Genomic DNA, 17,720 nt, shown 5'->3' on the forward strand with positions numbered 1-17,720 from the left:
CTTCTGCAAACACATACACACCGTATACCATCTCTATTTCTCACGATTAAAATCTTCTGCAAACACATACCGTATACCACATCTCTATTTCTCACGATTAAAATCTTCTGCAAATACATACTGTATATCATCTCTATTTCTCACGATTAAAATCTTCTGCAAACACATACCGTATACCATCTCTATTTCTCACGATTAAAATCTTCTGCAAACACATACCGTATACCACATCTCTATTTCTCACGATTAAAATCTTCTGCAAACACATACACACCGTATACCATCTCTATTTCTCACGATTAAAATCTTCTGCAAACACATACCGTATACCACATCTCTATTTCTCACGATTAAAATCTTCTGCAAATACATACTGTATATCATCTCTATTTCTCACGATTAAAATCTTCTGCAAACACATACCGTATACCATCTCTATTTCTCACGATTAAAATCTTCTGCAAACACATACCGTATACCACATCTCTATTTCTCACGATTAAAATCTTCTGCAAATACATACCGTATATCATCTCTATTTCTCACGATTAAAATCTTCTGCAAACACATACTGTATACCACATCTCTATTTCTCACGGTTAAAATTAATATCTTCTGCAAATACATACTGTATACCACATATCCTCTATAACTTACGACTAAAATCTTCCGCAGACATGCTGTGTACCTTATTTCTGACGACTGAAATCTATTGCAAACATTATGCTACATCATTCTCTCTATTTTCACGACTAAAATCTTCTGCAAACACATTCACGACTAAAATCTTTTACAAACACGTACTGTAAACCACATCATCCTTTCTATTCCTCACAACTTCTATAAATACTTATACCACATAACCCTCTCTATTCCTCACGGCTGAATATTCTTGAAGCACATATACCACATCATCTTTTCCATTTCTGACGACTAAAGTCTTCTGCAAACGCAACTCTATACCACATATCCCTCTCTATTCCTCATTACTAAAATTTTTCAATTATTTGTGCAGATCTCTTTAAGCTCTACATTTTTTAACAGTAAGTTTTCTATTATGGGTATAATTGTGTCAGGAAAATCTAAAGGAAATTCATTGTAATCTATTTTGTCAATTTTATAAGAAAGGCTTAGGTTTGTGAACAAAAATGATTATAAGCCATGCACACAATTCTAAAATGAATAGACTAGTTAATACTGAATTTTTTAAAAAAATCCGTCCAACAGTTTAAAAGAAATCATTACACATTAATAGAGAGAGAGGGAGAGAGAGAGAGAGAGAGAGAGAGAGAGAGAGAGAGACCGACAGAAGACAGTAGAAAGAAGAAATGCCAAAAGCCACTTTTCTGATATCAGTGATGCTGAAAACGTATATTCCTGTTAATTTTTCGAAATCCATTATTTTACAGGAGACATTGTCAACCTGGAATATATAAAGATAATAAAATTGGTAATGGCGGGCATTACACTTGGTTGCTTCGCGCTATTCCAATATCTAATTGTACAAGTAAAAATAAATCTTAAAATGTTTTTAAATGTTTCATAGCTATAATCTTTTTATTTTGTTACTACAAAATATTGTAAAAAGATTGTTTGATAGTAAAACATTATAAAACACATCTTAATGGAATAACGATCAGAGTTAATAGTTTTCTTTATATTACTACTTTCAGAAGATTGTTAAATAAGTATTGTTTCTTGCCTAGTTTGTTTATATCATTTTAAACTAAAAAAAAACATACTCTATATATATATATATATATATATATATATACACAGAATCATTTTATTACATCTAATGTAAATGATGTAGTAAAAAATGTGTGGGTAGTTAGGGGTAATTTTCAGTGAAAATCTAGTTAAGGGGCACGAAAGAAAAAAAGTTTGTGAACCGCTGTTTTATAACAATACAATATGCCGTAGTTCTGAACAAGCTTAAATTCTTGTTGGACACACATGCTTGATATAAATCGTTAAGACACTTGAGTCGCCATTCATTTGTCTTCCATAGGATCGAATATTTCCCCGTCACGCTAGCCGCGTTCACTCAGTGTCTTCCTGGAATCCAACCCCACATACCACAACTAGTTGTTTCACCTTGCATACCCGACCTTTTCAAGAGGACGGCAGGTAGGTGTTTTGTTACAACATAGTAGCCGTAACAGATCCGGCTTAAAAGGTGTAGTAACTGTCTATATGTTTTTTAGTTGGTTATTTTTCGAAGCTTATCAACTGCTATGGTTATCTAGCGTCTGAATGATATGAAAGTGATATTGCCGGGGAAATGAGTACAGGCCTCCAGGGTCCAACTCCGAAAGTTGCCCAGCATCTACAACCAGGTAACTTGTCCTAACCAGGATTTGAACCCGCGCCCGCTCGTTCCACGTTCAGGTATGCTAATCATTATTCCACAGCGGTGGATGTCTATATGTTCAGATATAGAGATTCTATTCTATTTGGTATACTAAATGTTCTATTGTAAAAAATTGTACAGTATTTAATATACAAATAAAGGCTAAAAACTGGAGACGAATAGCTATATCAATTACATGGCTTGATGGATTGTAAAAAGGTAATAATTAAATACGAATATACACGAAATCATCATGTTGGCTATTGAATTCGGTCGATGACGATAAAATCCAAAGGACTGCTGCTTTCAGAAGGGAAATAACTATAGTTGGGACCCCTAATCTTTGAATGAAAGAGTGCGAGCTAGGCAATATGCGTTACAAGAGCGGTGTGTTGAAGTTTTCATGTTCGAGGAAAAGTTTGAAAAAGCGAAACGTAGTTGAGCTTTTTTAATTTCCGAGAATTGAAAGAAAACATACCGCTCGTGTATCGTACATTATTTTGTGCGAAGATCGTTTATTACATACCTGAAAGAGGAATTTCTAATTAGTTGCAATGAAATCTCCATCTTGGTTTCTGTTCAATGACGGCAAATTTGTAAAACAAAAATATCTACCTTCAACATTGTTGCTTTAAAATGTTTTCTGTGTTTACTATACTCCAGCAGGCCGTGATATACGTCTGTCTTTTTTTTTCCCCAGTCTATAAATGCGAACTTAAAACAAACGGTAAGGTTATGTAATGATTTATTTTTCATTTTAACATTTTAACAATATTATTTATATAACAAACATATTGCAGTAATAACATCGGCATCTGGAATATTGTTGATTTTTTCACGGCTTCCTTAACGTTACTTGCATCACGAATGCAGTAACTTTAGTGGAGTTGTAGAGTTTACTTAATTTTTGCAAATATTTAAAAACAATAATTAACAGTGCAATTTAGGTGAAATTGCAGTGGTAAGTTTCCAATTTATAATTATTACTATAGTGAACGTCTCTAAAAATAATATGTTAAAAGCCTAAATCAGTAAAATCAATATGTCACTTAAGCGGTAAGAAGAGGGAAATTGTTATGTATGTTACGTTGGGAATACTGAATGTGGAATTTTAGACTTACCGCGGATTGGTTTTGTGCGGAAACCAAGCAAATACGCACGATCTCGCACAAAATAATTCACCTTCCGTCCGTGCCAAAATTAGAGTTAGCACAATGAGCATATAACAATAGCGTAAGAGCGCGTGAGCTTGATCAAACCTGAACCTGTAATCCATGAATGGAATGGAACGGAATTGAATTTTTGCGAGAGGGCACTATGATCCAGCACTGCGATCTTTTACGATCTATTCCGCTAACCCTCAAGCTAGGCGCATTCCCAAACCCACACCGGCTGACTACACTAAGGTTCGCTGCGTACCCAGGTTACGAGCAGGCAAACCCAATTGTCCCTAGGCCAGCCCCCTCCGTGCGTCGCCATCCGGCGTTAAGAAAATGCTATGGAATTATGACGGAATGAAGAAATGTTGGCGGAATGATGTAGATGTCTAATATGGTGATACAGGGGAACCCCCGGGAAAAACCCCAACTGCGAACTTGTCCGCCATAAGTGTCACTATGGATTTTTCAATGAAGAATCCCAGATCTGACCGGGATTCGAACCTGGACCTCCTGCGGACAGGCCGGAAGTCTGACCACTCAACCACAGTAGAGGATCCTCTAATCCATACAAACCATAAAAAAAATCTTGAAATTGATCAAAGAAGAAAATTCCTATCAGTTTGTCAGTGGTAACTCACGAGACAAATTCACAAAATTATTGAACCGAGGCCAGTCTTTTATTAAATCATGTTATTCAAATACTGAAATAGATACTTTAAGCAGTGTTACTGTATAAATACGTTATATAAATTAGACAATTACTTTGCAATGCCCTTTCTTGCTACGCCGAGAATGTTTTCAAAAAATAAAATACATATATTGAGATATTTTCTACAATCTTTTCGCATCAAAATTATATTATACTAATCTTCACTTACACACACAGAATAAAAATTCAACATTTTTTTCTATTTGGTTGATCACACATGAAATATACGTTTTTCTCTCTTTCCTCAGTTTCTGATAGAGACAGAAATCTTAAATTCTGTGATTAATACTATGTTCTTCACGCAATATATAAAACTGTAAATGTATAATCAATTATGTCACACCCAGTATTATGTATTTACCTTGTTGTGCCGTCTGATAATACAATAGCCATTATGTCGACTAAAGAATGGTAGAACAACGGATGTAACTCGTGAGAACTTTATCCTCTACGCCATAGAAGTATTTTCTCCGAAATTGTAAATCAAAATTTATCAGCTATTATTTCTTGGAAGTGAAATTCAGGATTCGAGATAATGTAGCCTATATTAAAATTTATTCCAGGATATTTGATATATTATTCAACACAATGCGAATAAATCTACAAGTTTCGGATATGAATGATTTTTGTGCCTTGGTATTTTTGTTGTTATTATTATTATTATTATTATTATTATTATTATTGCAATCGTTATCGTAGTCATCATATCAATTGTTTTACATAATGGAAGTTACTAATTTCAGTGTCATCTTTAACGAACGACTAGTAAGATTCGGTTTGATTTAAAGACTTGCTGTTGGTAATCACAATTTAATTAATATAGTATACTAAAGTGACATTTTTTATTTCGTAATTGATGAAGGAAACCGGATTTGTATGATAAAATATTCGTAATTAGCTCAGTCAGTAGCTATACCAGTCAAACTCTCTAGGATACGCATACAACGAAACATCTTTCCCTACATAAGTACCTACGTAGCTATATAGCTGATCATCTCATAAGATTGAATTATATAATGTCCGATCTGAAATTCATTTCATGTTTATTTGATCTTATTGCCATTACAATATACGTAATCCTATCGAAGTACCATTTAACTGCATAATTCGAACTACTTAAATTGTAGCTGCTCAGAGCATGTAATTCATGGTCGTGAAATGAGAGTAACGGGAAGACAGTAGCAAATGAAGAATACCTACCTCACAACATCTGCGACCATCATAAGATTCACAGAGTCTATGTTAGAGAAGCTGTCAACAAATTGACGAATAAAATGGTCTGCGACTAACTCCGTAAATATGGTAATGTACTCATACAAAAAATATTTGTAACATTAAAGTAAAATATATTATTCCAGAAACTCTACAACTGAAATTCCTAAACCCGCTGTTAGGGCTCACAGTGTTGTACCACCGATGAAATGATGTTATAAGACATGGTTTCTGACACTATAATTCGCGAACACCGTGGGAGTTCATGAAATTTTGCAAAGGGTTCGCCAAAATTTTTTCCCATGTCGGATTTTGAGGTCCGTATAGGTCAGTTTCTATCTGATGTTTTTCCAATTCACTGCGGGCTAAAGCAGGGAGATGCACTATCACCTTTACTTTTTAACTTCGCTTTAGAATATGCCATTAGGAAAGTTTAGGATAACAGGCAGGCTTTGGAATTGAACGGGTTACGCCAGCTTCTTGTCTATGCGGATGACGTGAATATGTTAGGAGAAAATCCACAAACGATTAGGGAAAACACGAAAATTTTACTTGAAGCAAGTAAAGCGATCGGTTTGGAAGTAATTCCCGAAAAGACAAAGTATATGATTATGTCTCGTGACCAGAATATTGTACGAAATGGAAATATAAAAATTGGAGATTTATCCTTCGAAGAGGTGGAAAAATTCAAATATCTTGGAGCAACAGTAACAAATATAAATGACACTCGGGAGGAAATTAAACGCAGAATAAATATGGGAAATGCGTGTTATTATTCGGTTGAGAAGCTCTTATCATCCAGTCTGCTGTCCAAAAATCTGAAAGTTAGAATTTATAAAACAGTTATATTACCGGTTCTTCTATATGGCTGTGAAACTTGGACTCTCACTCTGAGAGAGGAACATAGGTTAAGGGTGTTTGAGAATAAGGTGCTTAGGAAAATATTTGGGGCTAAGCGGGATGAAGTTACAGGAGAATGGAGAAAGTTACACAACACAGAACTGCACGCATTGTATTCTTCACCTGATATAATTAGGAACTTGAAATCCAGACGTTTGAGATGGGCAGATCATGTAACACGTATGGGCGAATCCAGAAATGCATATAGAGTGTTAGTTGGGAGACCGGAGGGAAAAAGACCTTTAGGGAGGCCGAGACGTAGATGGGAGGATAATATTAAAATGGATTTGAGGGAGGTGGGATATGATGATAGAGACTGGATTAATCTTGCTCAGGATAGGGACCAATGGCGGGCTTATGTGGGGGCGGCAATGAACCTCCGGGTTCCTTAAAAGCCAGTAAGTAAGTAAGTAAGTAAGTAAGTAAGTAAGTAAGTAAGTAAGTAAGTAAGTCGGATTTTGAGATTATTGTTTTTTATAATTTTGGTATTATTATTATTATTATTATTATTATTATTATTATTATTACAGATTATGCTTGGAATATCGAACTGTAGCAACTATGGTTGTATGTGAATTAGACATATCGTTTTCAGTTCTTTGAAATGAAGCATGTGCTTAGATATTTGTTGACGGGGAGTGGTTTCCTCTGTCTGTTACAACTAACAATAGGGAGAAGACTTTTGATCGTGGACATGAAGATGCATGCCAAGCGACGGAAAAGCACAAAGACATGCGCCGCTTTATGACTTTATGCGATTGAATTGTGACAGGGAGAAAATGGGAACAAAACTTGTAATGATTGTGCAATTATAAAGTTCCAAAATTAGCATTCCAATTCAGATGCAGAAAGAGGGACTCTGGACAATAGAGATACAACAGATAGACTGAAATTCTAGTCTGGCCGGAATCATATACCTGTTTTAAAATTTTTATACTGTGATGTAAAACAGATAAAGTAACAGTTGCGTAGAAATGGCTACTCACCTATTTTAAGGGACTCTGTTAATGACACCTGTGGGTAAACATAAGGCTATTAGTAATGATAAGAGATAAGTCTACCTGTTAGACGATGAGTCGGACGACGTTACACAATGCTGGCGAGGCTACCGATTGTCATATTTACTTATTTTATTGTCATGTCAAAATAGCGACTGACTCATGTCCAGGCCAGGATTTCACTTGAAACAGTTAATATCTGGGACAGAACGCACTGGTTCACCGACGTCATACACATTACATACAGGATGTCTCACGTCAACGGTGCAAAAATGATGAGCTTGATAGAGGACTTTAATATAGTCTACATCTTTTCCACATGTATTTCAGAACTGGTGAATTTAATTTCAGAAAGCGTCATTTCTTTTCAGATTAATCAATTAATTGTATTTCAGAAAGCATTATTTGTGTTTCAGATTTGTCAGTTGTATTTCAGAAAGCATAATTTGTATTTCAGATTCGTCAATTGTATTTTAGAACCCGTCATTTGTATTTCAGATTCATCAATTGTATTTCGGAAAGTTTTAATTGTATTTCAGAATAGCATGAGCCAACAATTTGTTATATTCATAATTTTAACATTCATAGGATTATGAATAATTCTTTTGAACTATTGTAAGCACCTTACTTTAAAAATTACAATGCACATACAGCAGTTTGTAATTCACCATTTTTAATGGTATATATATATATATATATATATATATATATATATATATATATATATATATATTCACTACTGCAGTTAACAACGGAAATAATACTGTACTACCCTTACACTTAGGTAACGGTATGTAGGAGATGAATGTAATATTCCGGCAAATAATGTATTACTATTTCTAATATCTCACTCTACTGCCCTAATTTCTCGTTACACGGACTATGTTCATATTTTTGCAATAATTTCGTTATTTTATTGTTTTTCGATTGATAGTTTCGTTTATACTTCTACAACTATGCATCCAAATAAGAAGACAAACTTTCGTTTTCTGGATTCCACACAAAAGGCATTTTTACAATCCTAAACAGTTAAATATTTGACTACATTTATGAATGTGTGTGCATGTAATTAATTTTACAAACTAGCTTTTCGTATAATATTGTAACCACTTGTGATATTGTTTGACTAATTATGAAAATTGTTGTTTAAAAGAGATAGAAGACAATTGTGGTTTACTGTAATATTTTAAGTTTACTATTTACTTGTCAAGTAGCAAAAGGTACTCTGAAAACAGACTGTTTAAGAGAAAAGTGTAAAACTATATTTTATTATAGATATTCTCCCTAGCATAGCAAGAGTTCTTTACAACTAGTGACGGCTAATGCTTCAAGAAAGAGCAACCCTGAATGGTTCTACGTTGTCACTGGCTTTTAAATTATTTATAGCAATAAATTATCTCTTAGATTGCGTTTATCAATTGAATAGAAAAGTGAAGTTTTCATGGAAATATAAGGTACTATTTTTTATTTATTATTCTCTGTTTCCGTAATGGCTAGGGATGAGTTAATTTTACAAAATAATTCGTGTAATTAATTTTAAATCCTAACATGTTTGTTTTATGACGTTTACAATTGGATACATCATTCTATATATTATACATTTGTACATAAATTAAAGTATTCTATTTTCTTAACGGCTAAGAATAGGTTAATGTGGGAAGTCATTCCTATAAATAGGCCTACCTTAAAAACTATTATTTTTTAAATGTATTTTCGATTATGTAAATGTTAAAGTAATTAATTTCTCTCATATTTCCTGGATATCTACTATTTTTAAATTTCACTTGTTACGTTATTTTTTGTAAAAAACAAAATCATGGTGGGAGGGGGGAAAACATTACAATTGATTTTTAGTAATCGCTATCCGTAGATACTGAATATGAAAAAACTCCACCTGATAGTTCAAGAGAAATCGTTGTACACAAACGACATGCTACAAAGGTGCATTTCCGTGAAAATGTCGAAATTGATATATTTTGCAACATAACAATACTTTATCCTTACTCTTCGTTTAGTGAGAAAATAAGATGGTTCGCAAACAGTTTCATTTAACATAGAAAATAATATTGTTCTATTTACAGTATAAAATATACGTATACAATGTGATCCGTAAGTAATATTAATTTCGAGGGGGTATTCTTTGAGACATTTCAAACAAAAAAGTTCAATACAATTTTGCTCGTTTTTGCTTCCTTTTCGGAAAAAAAAAATGGTTTATATGAAACATTTATGTGTTTTGGGAAAGCCATTGATTTAATTCCCAATATGCTCAGTCAATTTAAGAAAGCAGTGTATTATGATAATAAACGATTGAAAGAATTTTAGTTTTGTCCTTTAAATATGCAGAAATTTGATCCGAACAAATGTAACATTGTAAAACTCCTTTTAGAACGAAAAGTTACATTTGTTTGGATCAAATTTCTGCACATCTAAAGGTTAAAACTAAAATTCTTTCAATAATTTATTATCATAATACACTGCTCTCTTATATTGACTGAGCATATTGGAACTTAAATCAATGACTTTCCGAAAACAAGCTATGAAATGTTTCATATAAAACAATTTCTTTTTCTCGGAAAGAAATAAAAAAACAACCAAAATTGTATTAAACTTTTTTCTTTGAAATATCTCAAAGAATAACTCCCTAAAATTAATGACATTGCTTAGGGTTAATTCTGTATAATAAAGATAATACAATATACTATGCCAGTGTTCTGAATGATACACGTAATTTGGATTATGTATGAAGTTTTGTCGAGATTTATGAACATGTGTTTATTTGAACTTTGAAAACCAGGGAACTAATCCCTCCCTGCGCTTAGGTCAAGTGTAATTCTTAAGGTTCATTTTCGCGAATCCGCGCTGAGTCAAGTCTAGTTCTATAAGGGTGAAGGTGGAAGAAAGAGAGAGATGTATCGTCCTTACAAGCAGGCAATGCGTTGCGGGGGGAAATAGTAAGTTGAACGCGACTAACTTGTTTCATTTGCACAACACAGAAACGTTCAATGTCAACACATTCCGGAAAAAATCGTTATTGCCAACGTCCAACTTTCTCCGTCAGGAGTGACTCATACTTACGTAGAACGGTAATTGCTTCCATGATAATCTTCAAATTCCATAAGTTAAGAAATCGTTATAATATACTGACTATAACATTCATATTTTGTTGTTAAAAAGTTTGGTCCAAATCTAGACTTAATAGCCTATTAGTATATTAATCTTTTGTTTTATACAATCAAAGGACGACATGGGAACTTCTCCGATTTTTACATCACTCACTCTTTATTATGAAAATCATGTGGATAATATCTCGATTTATTAACATCGGTTATGTTCATAAACGTTTTCAACAGATTTGATAATGCTCTCTTTAAAGAAATTTATGTTATAGGTATTTGAAAATATATCGTCGTCTTCATATTTCAATTTCTTTATTATTACTTATTTATTACTTGAAGTAATCTTAATATCAATCCTGGAAAGACACAAGCAATTATATTAGGAAACAAACGGCAAACCGACGCTGTAAAGCACCTCGACATTTCCCCCGTTAAAGTAAGTACAGTGCATATCCCTTTCAGTTCTTCAGTAAAAAGTCTTGGCATTCACATGGATAATAATCTCAACTGGGACATGCAAATCACAGAAACCTGCAGAAAAGTATATTCTATTATCCATGTGCTAAAAAGGATAAATGTTCATCTTCCCTCTTGCTTAAAAAAGTCCCTTGTGCAGACGCTTGTATTTCTCTATTTTGACTATGCTGACATTTTACTGACTGACCTTTCCAGCGACAACAAAACGAAACTTCAACGTGCTCATAATTTGTGTGTACGTTTTGTAAGCAGTGTTCGTAAATATGATCATATTACCCCATCCCTGGAAACAATAGGTTGGCTCAAACTAGATAAGAAAAGAAATTTACATTCACTTCTCTTTCTCTTCGAAATCTTGAACTCTTCTGTTCCTTCGTACCTGTCGTCTCGCTTCATTTACCTTTCTTCCCACCACAATCTGAACACACGCTCTCGCCATGAAACAATATTAACAATACCATCCCATCGCACCTCCTCATACTCATCCTCTTTCACAATAGCCCTGCCAAGACTCTGGAATTCGTTACCTGCTAGCATCAGGGACTGTCGAAATAAAACTGAATTCAAACGCAAACTTACTAGGCACTTGGTCAGTAATTGAGACTCGTTCAGACATGGTTTCTTGTAAATAGTTCTCTTAATCTATCACAAAATATTTCAATATCAGGTAATTTCATTACTATAGATTTTTGTTATTGTAGATTTAATTTGTAATTCAGTAAATACAAAAATATTCTTTGTTCTTAACTTCTATGATAAAATGTCTAGCTTTCATTAATCAGGTAATCTTGTCGTACTTTAATTTTTATTGTAATTGTAATTGTAAATTTAATGTTAATTGTAATTTTATTGTTCATATTATAGTTGTAATCCCCTGGTAGAGGGTCAGAGAAGGCCTGACGGCCTTATCTCTACCAGGTTAAATAAATAAATACTAATACTATGTAGTATACTATTTATACGCTTTGGAATACGATTTAAAGCATTATAACCTGTAAAATTCGAAAGAAAATATTGTCAGATTGATAAAAACATTATAAACACTCTTTTCCTTAACATTAATTCTTTACCAGGTATCGAATTATATTACTGCTTATTTATTATTTCCTATTTCTGTAATTTAAAATTAATATGCAAATGAAATCATAGGCCTATACTTTACAAGCAGATAAGAAGTTAAGTTTTCGTTTTCCGCATTGACATGGAAGTATTTTTATAATATCTCTAAAATACAATATAGGGCATTTTTAAATTGAACGCTTACTGTAGTAGAATAAACAATGAATTCTGCCTATACTTTACAAGCAGATAAGAAGATAAGTTTTCGTTTTCCGCATTGACATAGAAGTATTTTTATAATCTCTCTAAAAATACAATATAGGGCATTTTTAAATTGAACGCTACTGTAGTAGAATAAACAATGAATTCTGCCTTTACTTTACAAGCAGATAAGAAGATAAGTTTTCGTTTTCCGCATTAACATGGAAGTATTTTTATAATATCTCTAAAATACAATATAGGGCATTTTTAAATTGAACGCTTACTGTAGTAGAATAAACAATGAATTCTGCCTATACTTTACAAGCAGATAAGAAGATAAGTTTTCGTTTTCCGCATTGACATAGAAGTATTTTTATAATCTCTCTAAAAATACAATATATGGCATTTTTAAATTGAACGCTACTGTAGTAGAATAAACAATGAATTCTGCCTTTACTTTACAAGCAGATAAGAAGATAAGTTTTCGTTTTCCGCATTGACATGGAAGTATTTTTATAATCTCTCTAAAAATACAATATAGGGCATTTTTAAATTGAACGCTTACTGTAGTAGATTAAACAATGAATTCTGCACAGATTTATAAGAAATAACTATTAATTTATGTAACCACTGTTAAATATTTTGTTGTATATCATAATCGGCACTGAATTTCACAGAAATGTAAACGGTATTGTGGTTTATAAAATTCTGGTTCGAGTAGGGCCTACTCAATCGTTACGTAACCAACAGTATTTAGAGAAAGAATACACTTTACAAATATTTACCAGATATTTTGAAATATTTTGTTATGAAACTTCGCTCACACATACTAAATAGCCTTTATAATTATTTTAAAGTAATATTCTTAGAAATAGTATGAAACTAAGTCAGGGTGTCTACCGAAAATGTGAAACAAAAATAGTTACTTTCTAGTTAGTCCTTCCAAAACTTAATAATTACTCATAAGCACGATGAAAAAACACTAATTATTTTTCTCGTCTACGATCTATCATCAGACTTGTTTCATAAGTTCTCTGATTTTCATTTCAATTCATTTAATTCCTCAGTTTTTTCTTCCAATAACATTTTTCTGCAACTGCAGCTGTTTCAGGCCCACTTCAGGCAAAATTAAATAAAGATTAAATAAGTGAAGCAGAACGATATGCGTAATTTGTTACCCTCGATCATTTAAGTTTTTTTAATACATTACTTTTCGTTACCAGTTGCTTAAATTAATTACTTTTGGGTTACTTTCATTACTGGCAAACACTCTGCTAAGTGCTCCTTCCTGACTTTTAAAGACACTTGTGGCTAGAAATTTATACAGATGCTGAGAATGCATTAGTGACTTAAAGAGAGAGAGAGAGTTTTTTATATAAAAAAAGTATTTTATGCTTTTTCCTTCATAGCTAAGGTTATTAATTTTGCAAAGGATGTATTTTAGTTCCTAAAATCTTTACAGGAAATAGGCTATTTTATGGTTTGTTGCATTTAAAATGTATTCGCCTTTTTTATATATGGACTATGCCACTTCTTCTTATATAAGAGGTTCAATATAATAGGGAAGTCCAGGATAACAGAGAGGGTTTGGAATTGAACGGGTTACTTCAGCTACTTGTCTATGCGGATGACGTGAATATGTTAGGAGAAAATCCACAAACTATTAGGGAAAACACGGGAATTTTACTTGAAGCAAGTAAAGAGATAGGTTTGGAAGTAAATCCCGAAAAGGCAAAGTATATGATTATGTCTCGTGACGAGAATATTGTACGAAATGGAAATATAAAAATTGGAAATTTATCTTTTGAAGCGATGGAAAAATTCAAATACCTGGGAGCAACAGTAACAAATATAAATGATACTCGAGAGGAAATTAAACGCAGAATAAATATGAGAAATGCCTGTTATTATTCGGTTGTGAAGCTTATATCATCCAGTCTGCTGTCAAAAAATCTGAAAGTTAGAATTTATAAAAAAAAGTTATATTACCGGTTGTTCTTTATGGTTATGAAACTTGGACTCTCATTTTGAGAGAGTTACATAGGTTAAGGGTGTTTGAGAATAAGATGCTTAGGAAAATATTTGGGGCTAAGAGGGATGAAGTTACAGGAGAATGGAGAAAGTTACACAACACAGAACTGCAGCATTGTATTCTTCACCCGACATAATTAGGAGCATTAAATCCAGACGTTTGAGATGGGCAGGGCATGTAGCACGTATGGGCGAATCCAGAAATGAATATAGTGTTGGTTGGGAGGCCGGAGGGAAAAAGACCTTTGGGGAGGCCGAGACGTAGATGGGAGGATAATATTAAAATGGATTTGAGGGAGGTGGGATATGTTGGTAGGGACTGGATTAATCATGCACAGGATAGGACCACCACCAATGGTTTCACTCATATCTCATAGATAGGAAACAGAAAGTTGAAATCAATACAACTATGAAATATGCATCGACATGGGGAACTATTAATAATGGAATTCCTCAAGGATCAATATTAGGTCCCCTAATTTATCTAGTCTTTATAAATGATCTTGCCCCCCTAATAAAAGATGTAGGTCATTCCATATTATTTTCAGATGACACAAGTATAGTAATTACAGCCAATAACTCCAACACATTCCAATCCTCAACAGAGGAAATTCTCTTTAAAATATGTGACTGGTTCTCAGTCAATAAATTAGTGTTAAATTGTAACAAAACTAACATAATTCAATTTAAATTCTGTCCAAATTCAACGTCGCAAATTTCTAGCACAATAATTAATAATAGATCCCTATTAGAAACAACAACAACAACCAAATTTATTGGCTTAAAAATCGATAATGTGTTAAATTGGAAAAATCATATTAAAGAAATTACCCCCAAACTAAATTCAGCTTGTTTTGCTATTAGATCTATGCAAAAGATAGTAAATATCAATGTCTTAAAAACAATATACTTTGCATACTTCCACTCGGTAATGAGTTTTGGAATAATATTCTGGGGAAATTCCACAGCTAGTAACAATATATTTCTATTACAAAAAAAGAGTAATTAGAATAATAGTAGGTGCCAAATCTAGGGAATCGTGTAGGGCTATTTAAAAAAAACTACAAATAATGCCCATGGCTTGTCAGTATATCTTTTCATTAATAATCTTCCTCGTATGTAATCGTGAAAACTTTGTAACTAATTCAACAGTTCATAGCATAAATACACGTCAAAAAAATGACTTTCATACTCCATCGGCAAGTCTATCGTGCTATCAAAAAGGAGTGCGTTGTATGGCAGTAAAAAATTTTAATAGCCTCCCTATCGATATAAAAAATTAAACTCAAAACATAAAATTATTTAGGGCCAAATTAAAGAAGTACCTAATTTCTCACGCCTTCTATTCTGTAGGTGAATTCATGACATTCAATAACACTTCATGAAATTGATACTAAAACTTTGTGTTGTACTAGTAGACTATATTGTAAATCTCGTCTATATATATTTCGTCTAGACTGTGACTATAAATTAAGATTTTATAATAATATTAAGTTTTTTGACTTGTTCCATATTCTAGCTATAAGCATGTATGAATACCATGGAATGTTAATAAATACAATACAATACAATATGACCAATGGCGGGCTTATGTGAGGGCGGCAATGAACCTCCGGGTTCCTTAAAAGCCAGTAAGTAAGTAATAATAAACTCGTTATACTCTGTTCATTAACAAAAAACAACGCGTTTTTAATTAAATCACATTAAGTTTAGTAAAATGATTGCATTTCTTTTATATTATTAGGTAGTAAATTGACACGTGCATTGAACATATACAAAATCCGTCCAATAGTTTAGAAGACATACAGGCTGACGTACGGACAGATGTCATGCAAAATAATAATGAACATAATGGTAATATAATAATATTATTAATAGCAATAATGATGTAACTTAATAATATATGTCTTTATTGGAAATGAAAAACACACAGAGCGAATTTGTTGAATTCGGATCGAATTTTGCTTGTTATGTAACATGATGTTATAAATTAAATCTTAAAATGCTAAAAAAGAGCAGATTTGTCTGTGTTTGTCGAATGCGCATCATCATGCTTACGAAAAGGTACTTTTCAGTGCCAATAATTTATTTTGTGTGCACAAAGTTTAAATTTTGAAGTAAGAGGGAAAGGAAGGAATCCGTGTTCTAGAATTTATCCCAAAGAGTAACGGGGGAAATAAACATAATTCTTTGTTTCGCTGTTCCTCTTTTTTCTTCAGTAATTATTTAGCTAAATACTGTACTACTATACATTAGACGCCATCTTTTTACGAAATATAGGATATCGTATTTCTTAACTTCTCGTTTGTTCAGTTGGCATCACTGAATTTAAAATGACACTGATCAACAGGTAATAGACCACATGGGTTCTTGTTCATGATTTTAATATATTCTTGGGAATAAAACCCAAAAATTAACACGCAGGCACAACTTTTCATAAAAATAAACTATTTAATTTGATGAAATATATGAAGGCTTAAATGCACATAAGTGAAATACTCACGGTATGCCTTTAAGAACAAATTTAGATGTGCTCAGCGCACAAATGGCCCAACCCACAGAATTTGCATATTGAGTTCAGGCTTTAAAGAGCTCCTAATAATCGTTGCCAATTTTTCAATGAGATTTCAGCACAAGTTTCGTTTGTGTATCGCATTTCGCGCACTATTACAAAGAAGTAAATTGGAAATGTAATTTTGTAGGTTGGGCTATTTTTGTGCTGAGCGCCTCATATGTGAAGTCCCAAAGAAAGAAACAAAATATTTCAATCGAAACAGATGAATAATAAGAAAGTAATCGAAAGTCCAATAACTGTAAGTCATCCAAATCTATCCTGAAGTATTGGCTAGGATCTAACTGCCACACTACACACCTTGGCACTGTTTATCGCACGTATCTTGCTGGTAGTTATGAGATGTCTTCTCGCACACATCGCTGCACGATTCGCACATGTTGTAGTGGTTGTTGCAGTATTCGTTGGCCTGACATCTTTTCTGTCCACAAAGAATGCCCTCGGTGTGCAGGTCCGCCTCCACCACCACCACCACCAACGCCACCCCCAGCAGACCGAGAGCACACAACCCGCCACGCGTAAGCGCCGTCATCTGTCCGTCGTCGTTCCGCTCCGTCATGAGTCTCTCATGATACTGACAATCCAATCCGAGCGCGAGCGAGCTGCTACCTGTGTGCGGCCCGTCCACCTGCTGGCGCGCGATGCCAGCAAGACGGGCTCAAGCAGTAGAATTTGATCCTTGGCGGAAAGTGTCAGTTCTAGATAGGTGAAACACGTGGTGGTCTATAATGCGAGCTAAGTTGCCTTGCTCAACAGCAGAGTGAAAATTTGTTTGCAATCGTAAGGGCTTTGTGTGAATAATAATAATAATAACCCATCACCGTAAAAACAGCTTGTTACGAATCCTTCAAATAAGCCTCGGAATGGGAGATTAGGGAAAACACAGGAATTTTACTGGAAGCAAGTAAAGAGATAGGTTTGGAAGTAAA

At 33.5% G+C, this 17,720-nt stretch overlaps 1 protein-coding gene across 1 annotated transcript in view; it reads right to left on the minus strand.

The window, feature by feature from the left end:
• The window catches only part of grnd (grindelwald), a 55,642-nt gene extending 38,212 nt beyond the window's left edge, over positions 1 to 17,430 (minus strand). The window contains exon 1 of the mRNA XM_069844329.1: positions 17,092 to 17,430. Coding sequence (XP_069700430.1) covers positions 17,092 to 17,350 — 259 coding nt within the window. The 5' untranslated portion in view covers positions 17,351 to 17,430. The remainder of the gene's footprint in view (positions 1 to 17,091) is intronic.
• Positions 17,431 to 17,720: the final 290 nt, after the last annotated feature.

The sequence above is a fragment of the Periplaneta americana genome, chromosome 13 (genome assembly GCF_040183065.1).
Source record: "Periplaneta americana isolate PAMFEO1 chromosome 13, P.americana_PAMFEO1_priV1, whole genome shotgun sequence".
Classification (NCBI taxonomy): Eukaryota; Metazoa; Arthropoda; class Insecta; order Blattodea; family Blattidae; genus Periplaneta; species Periplaneta americana.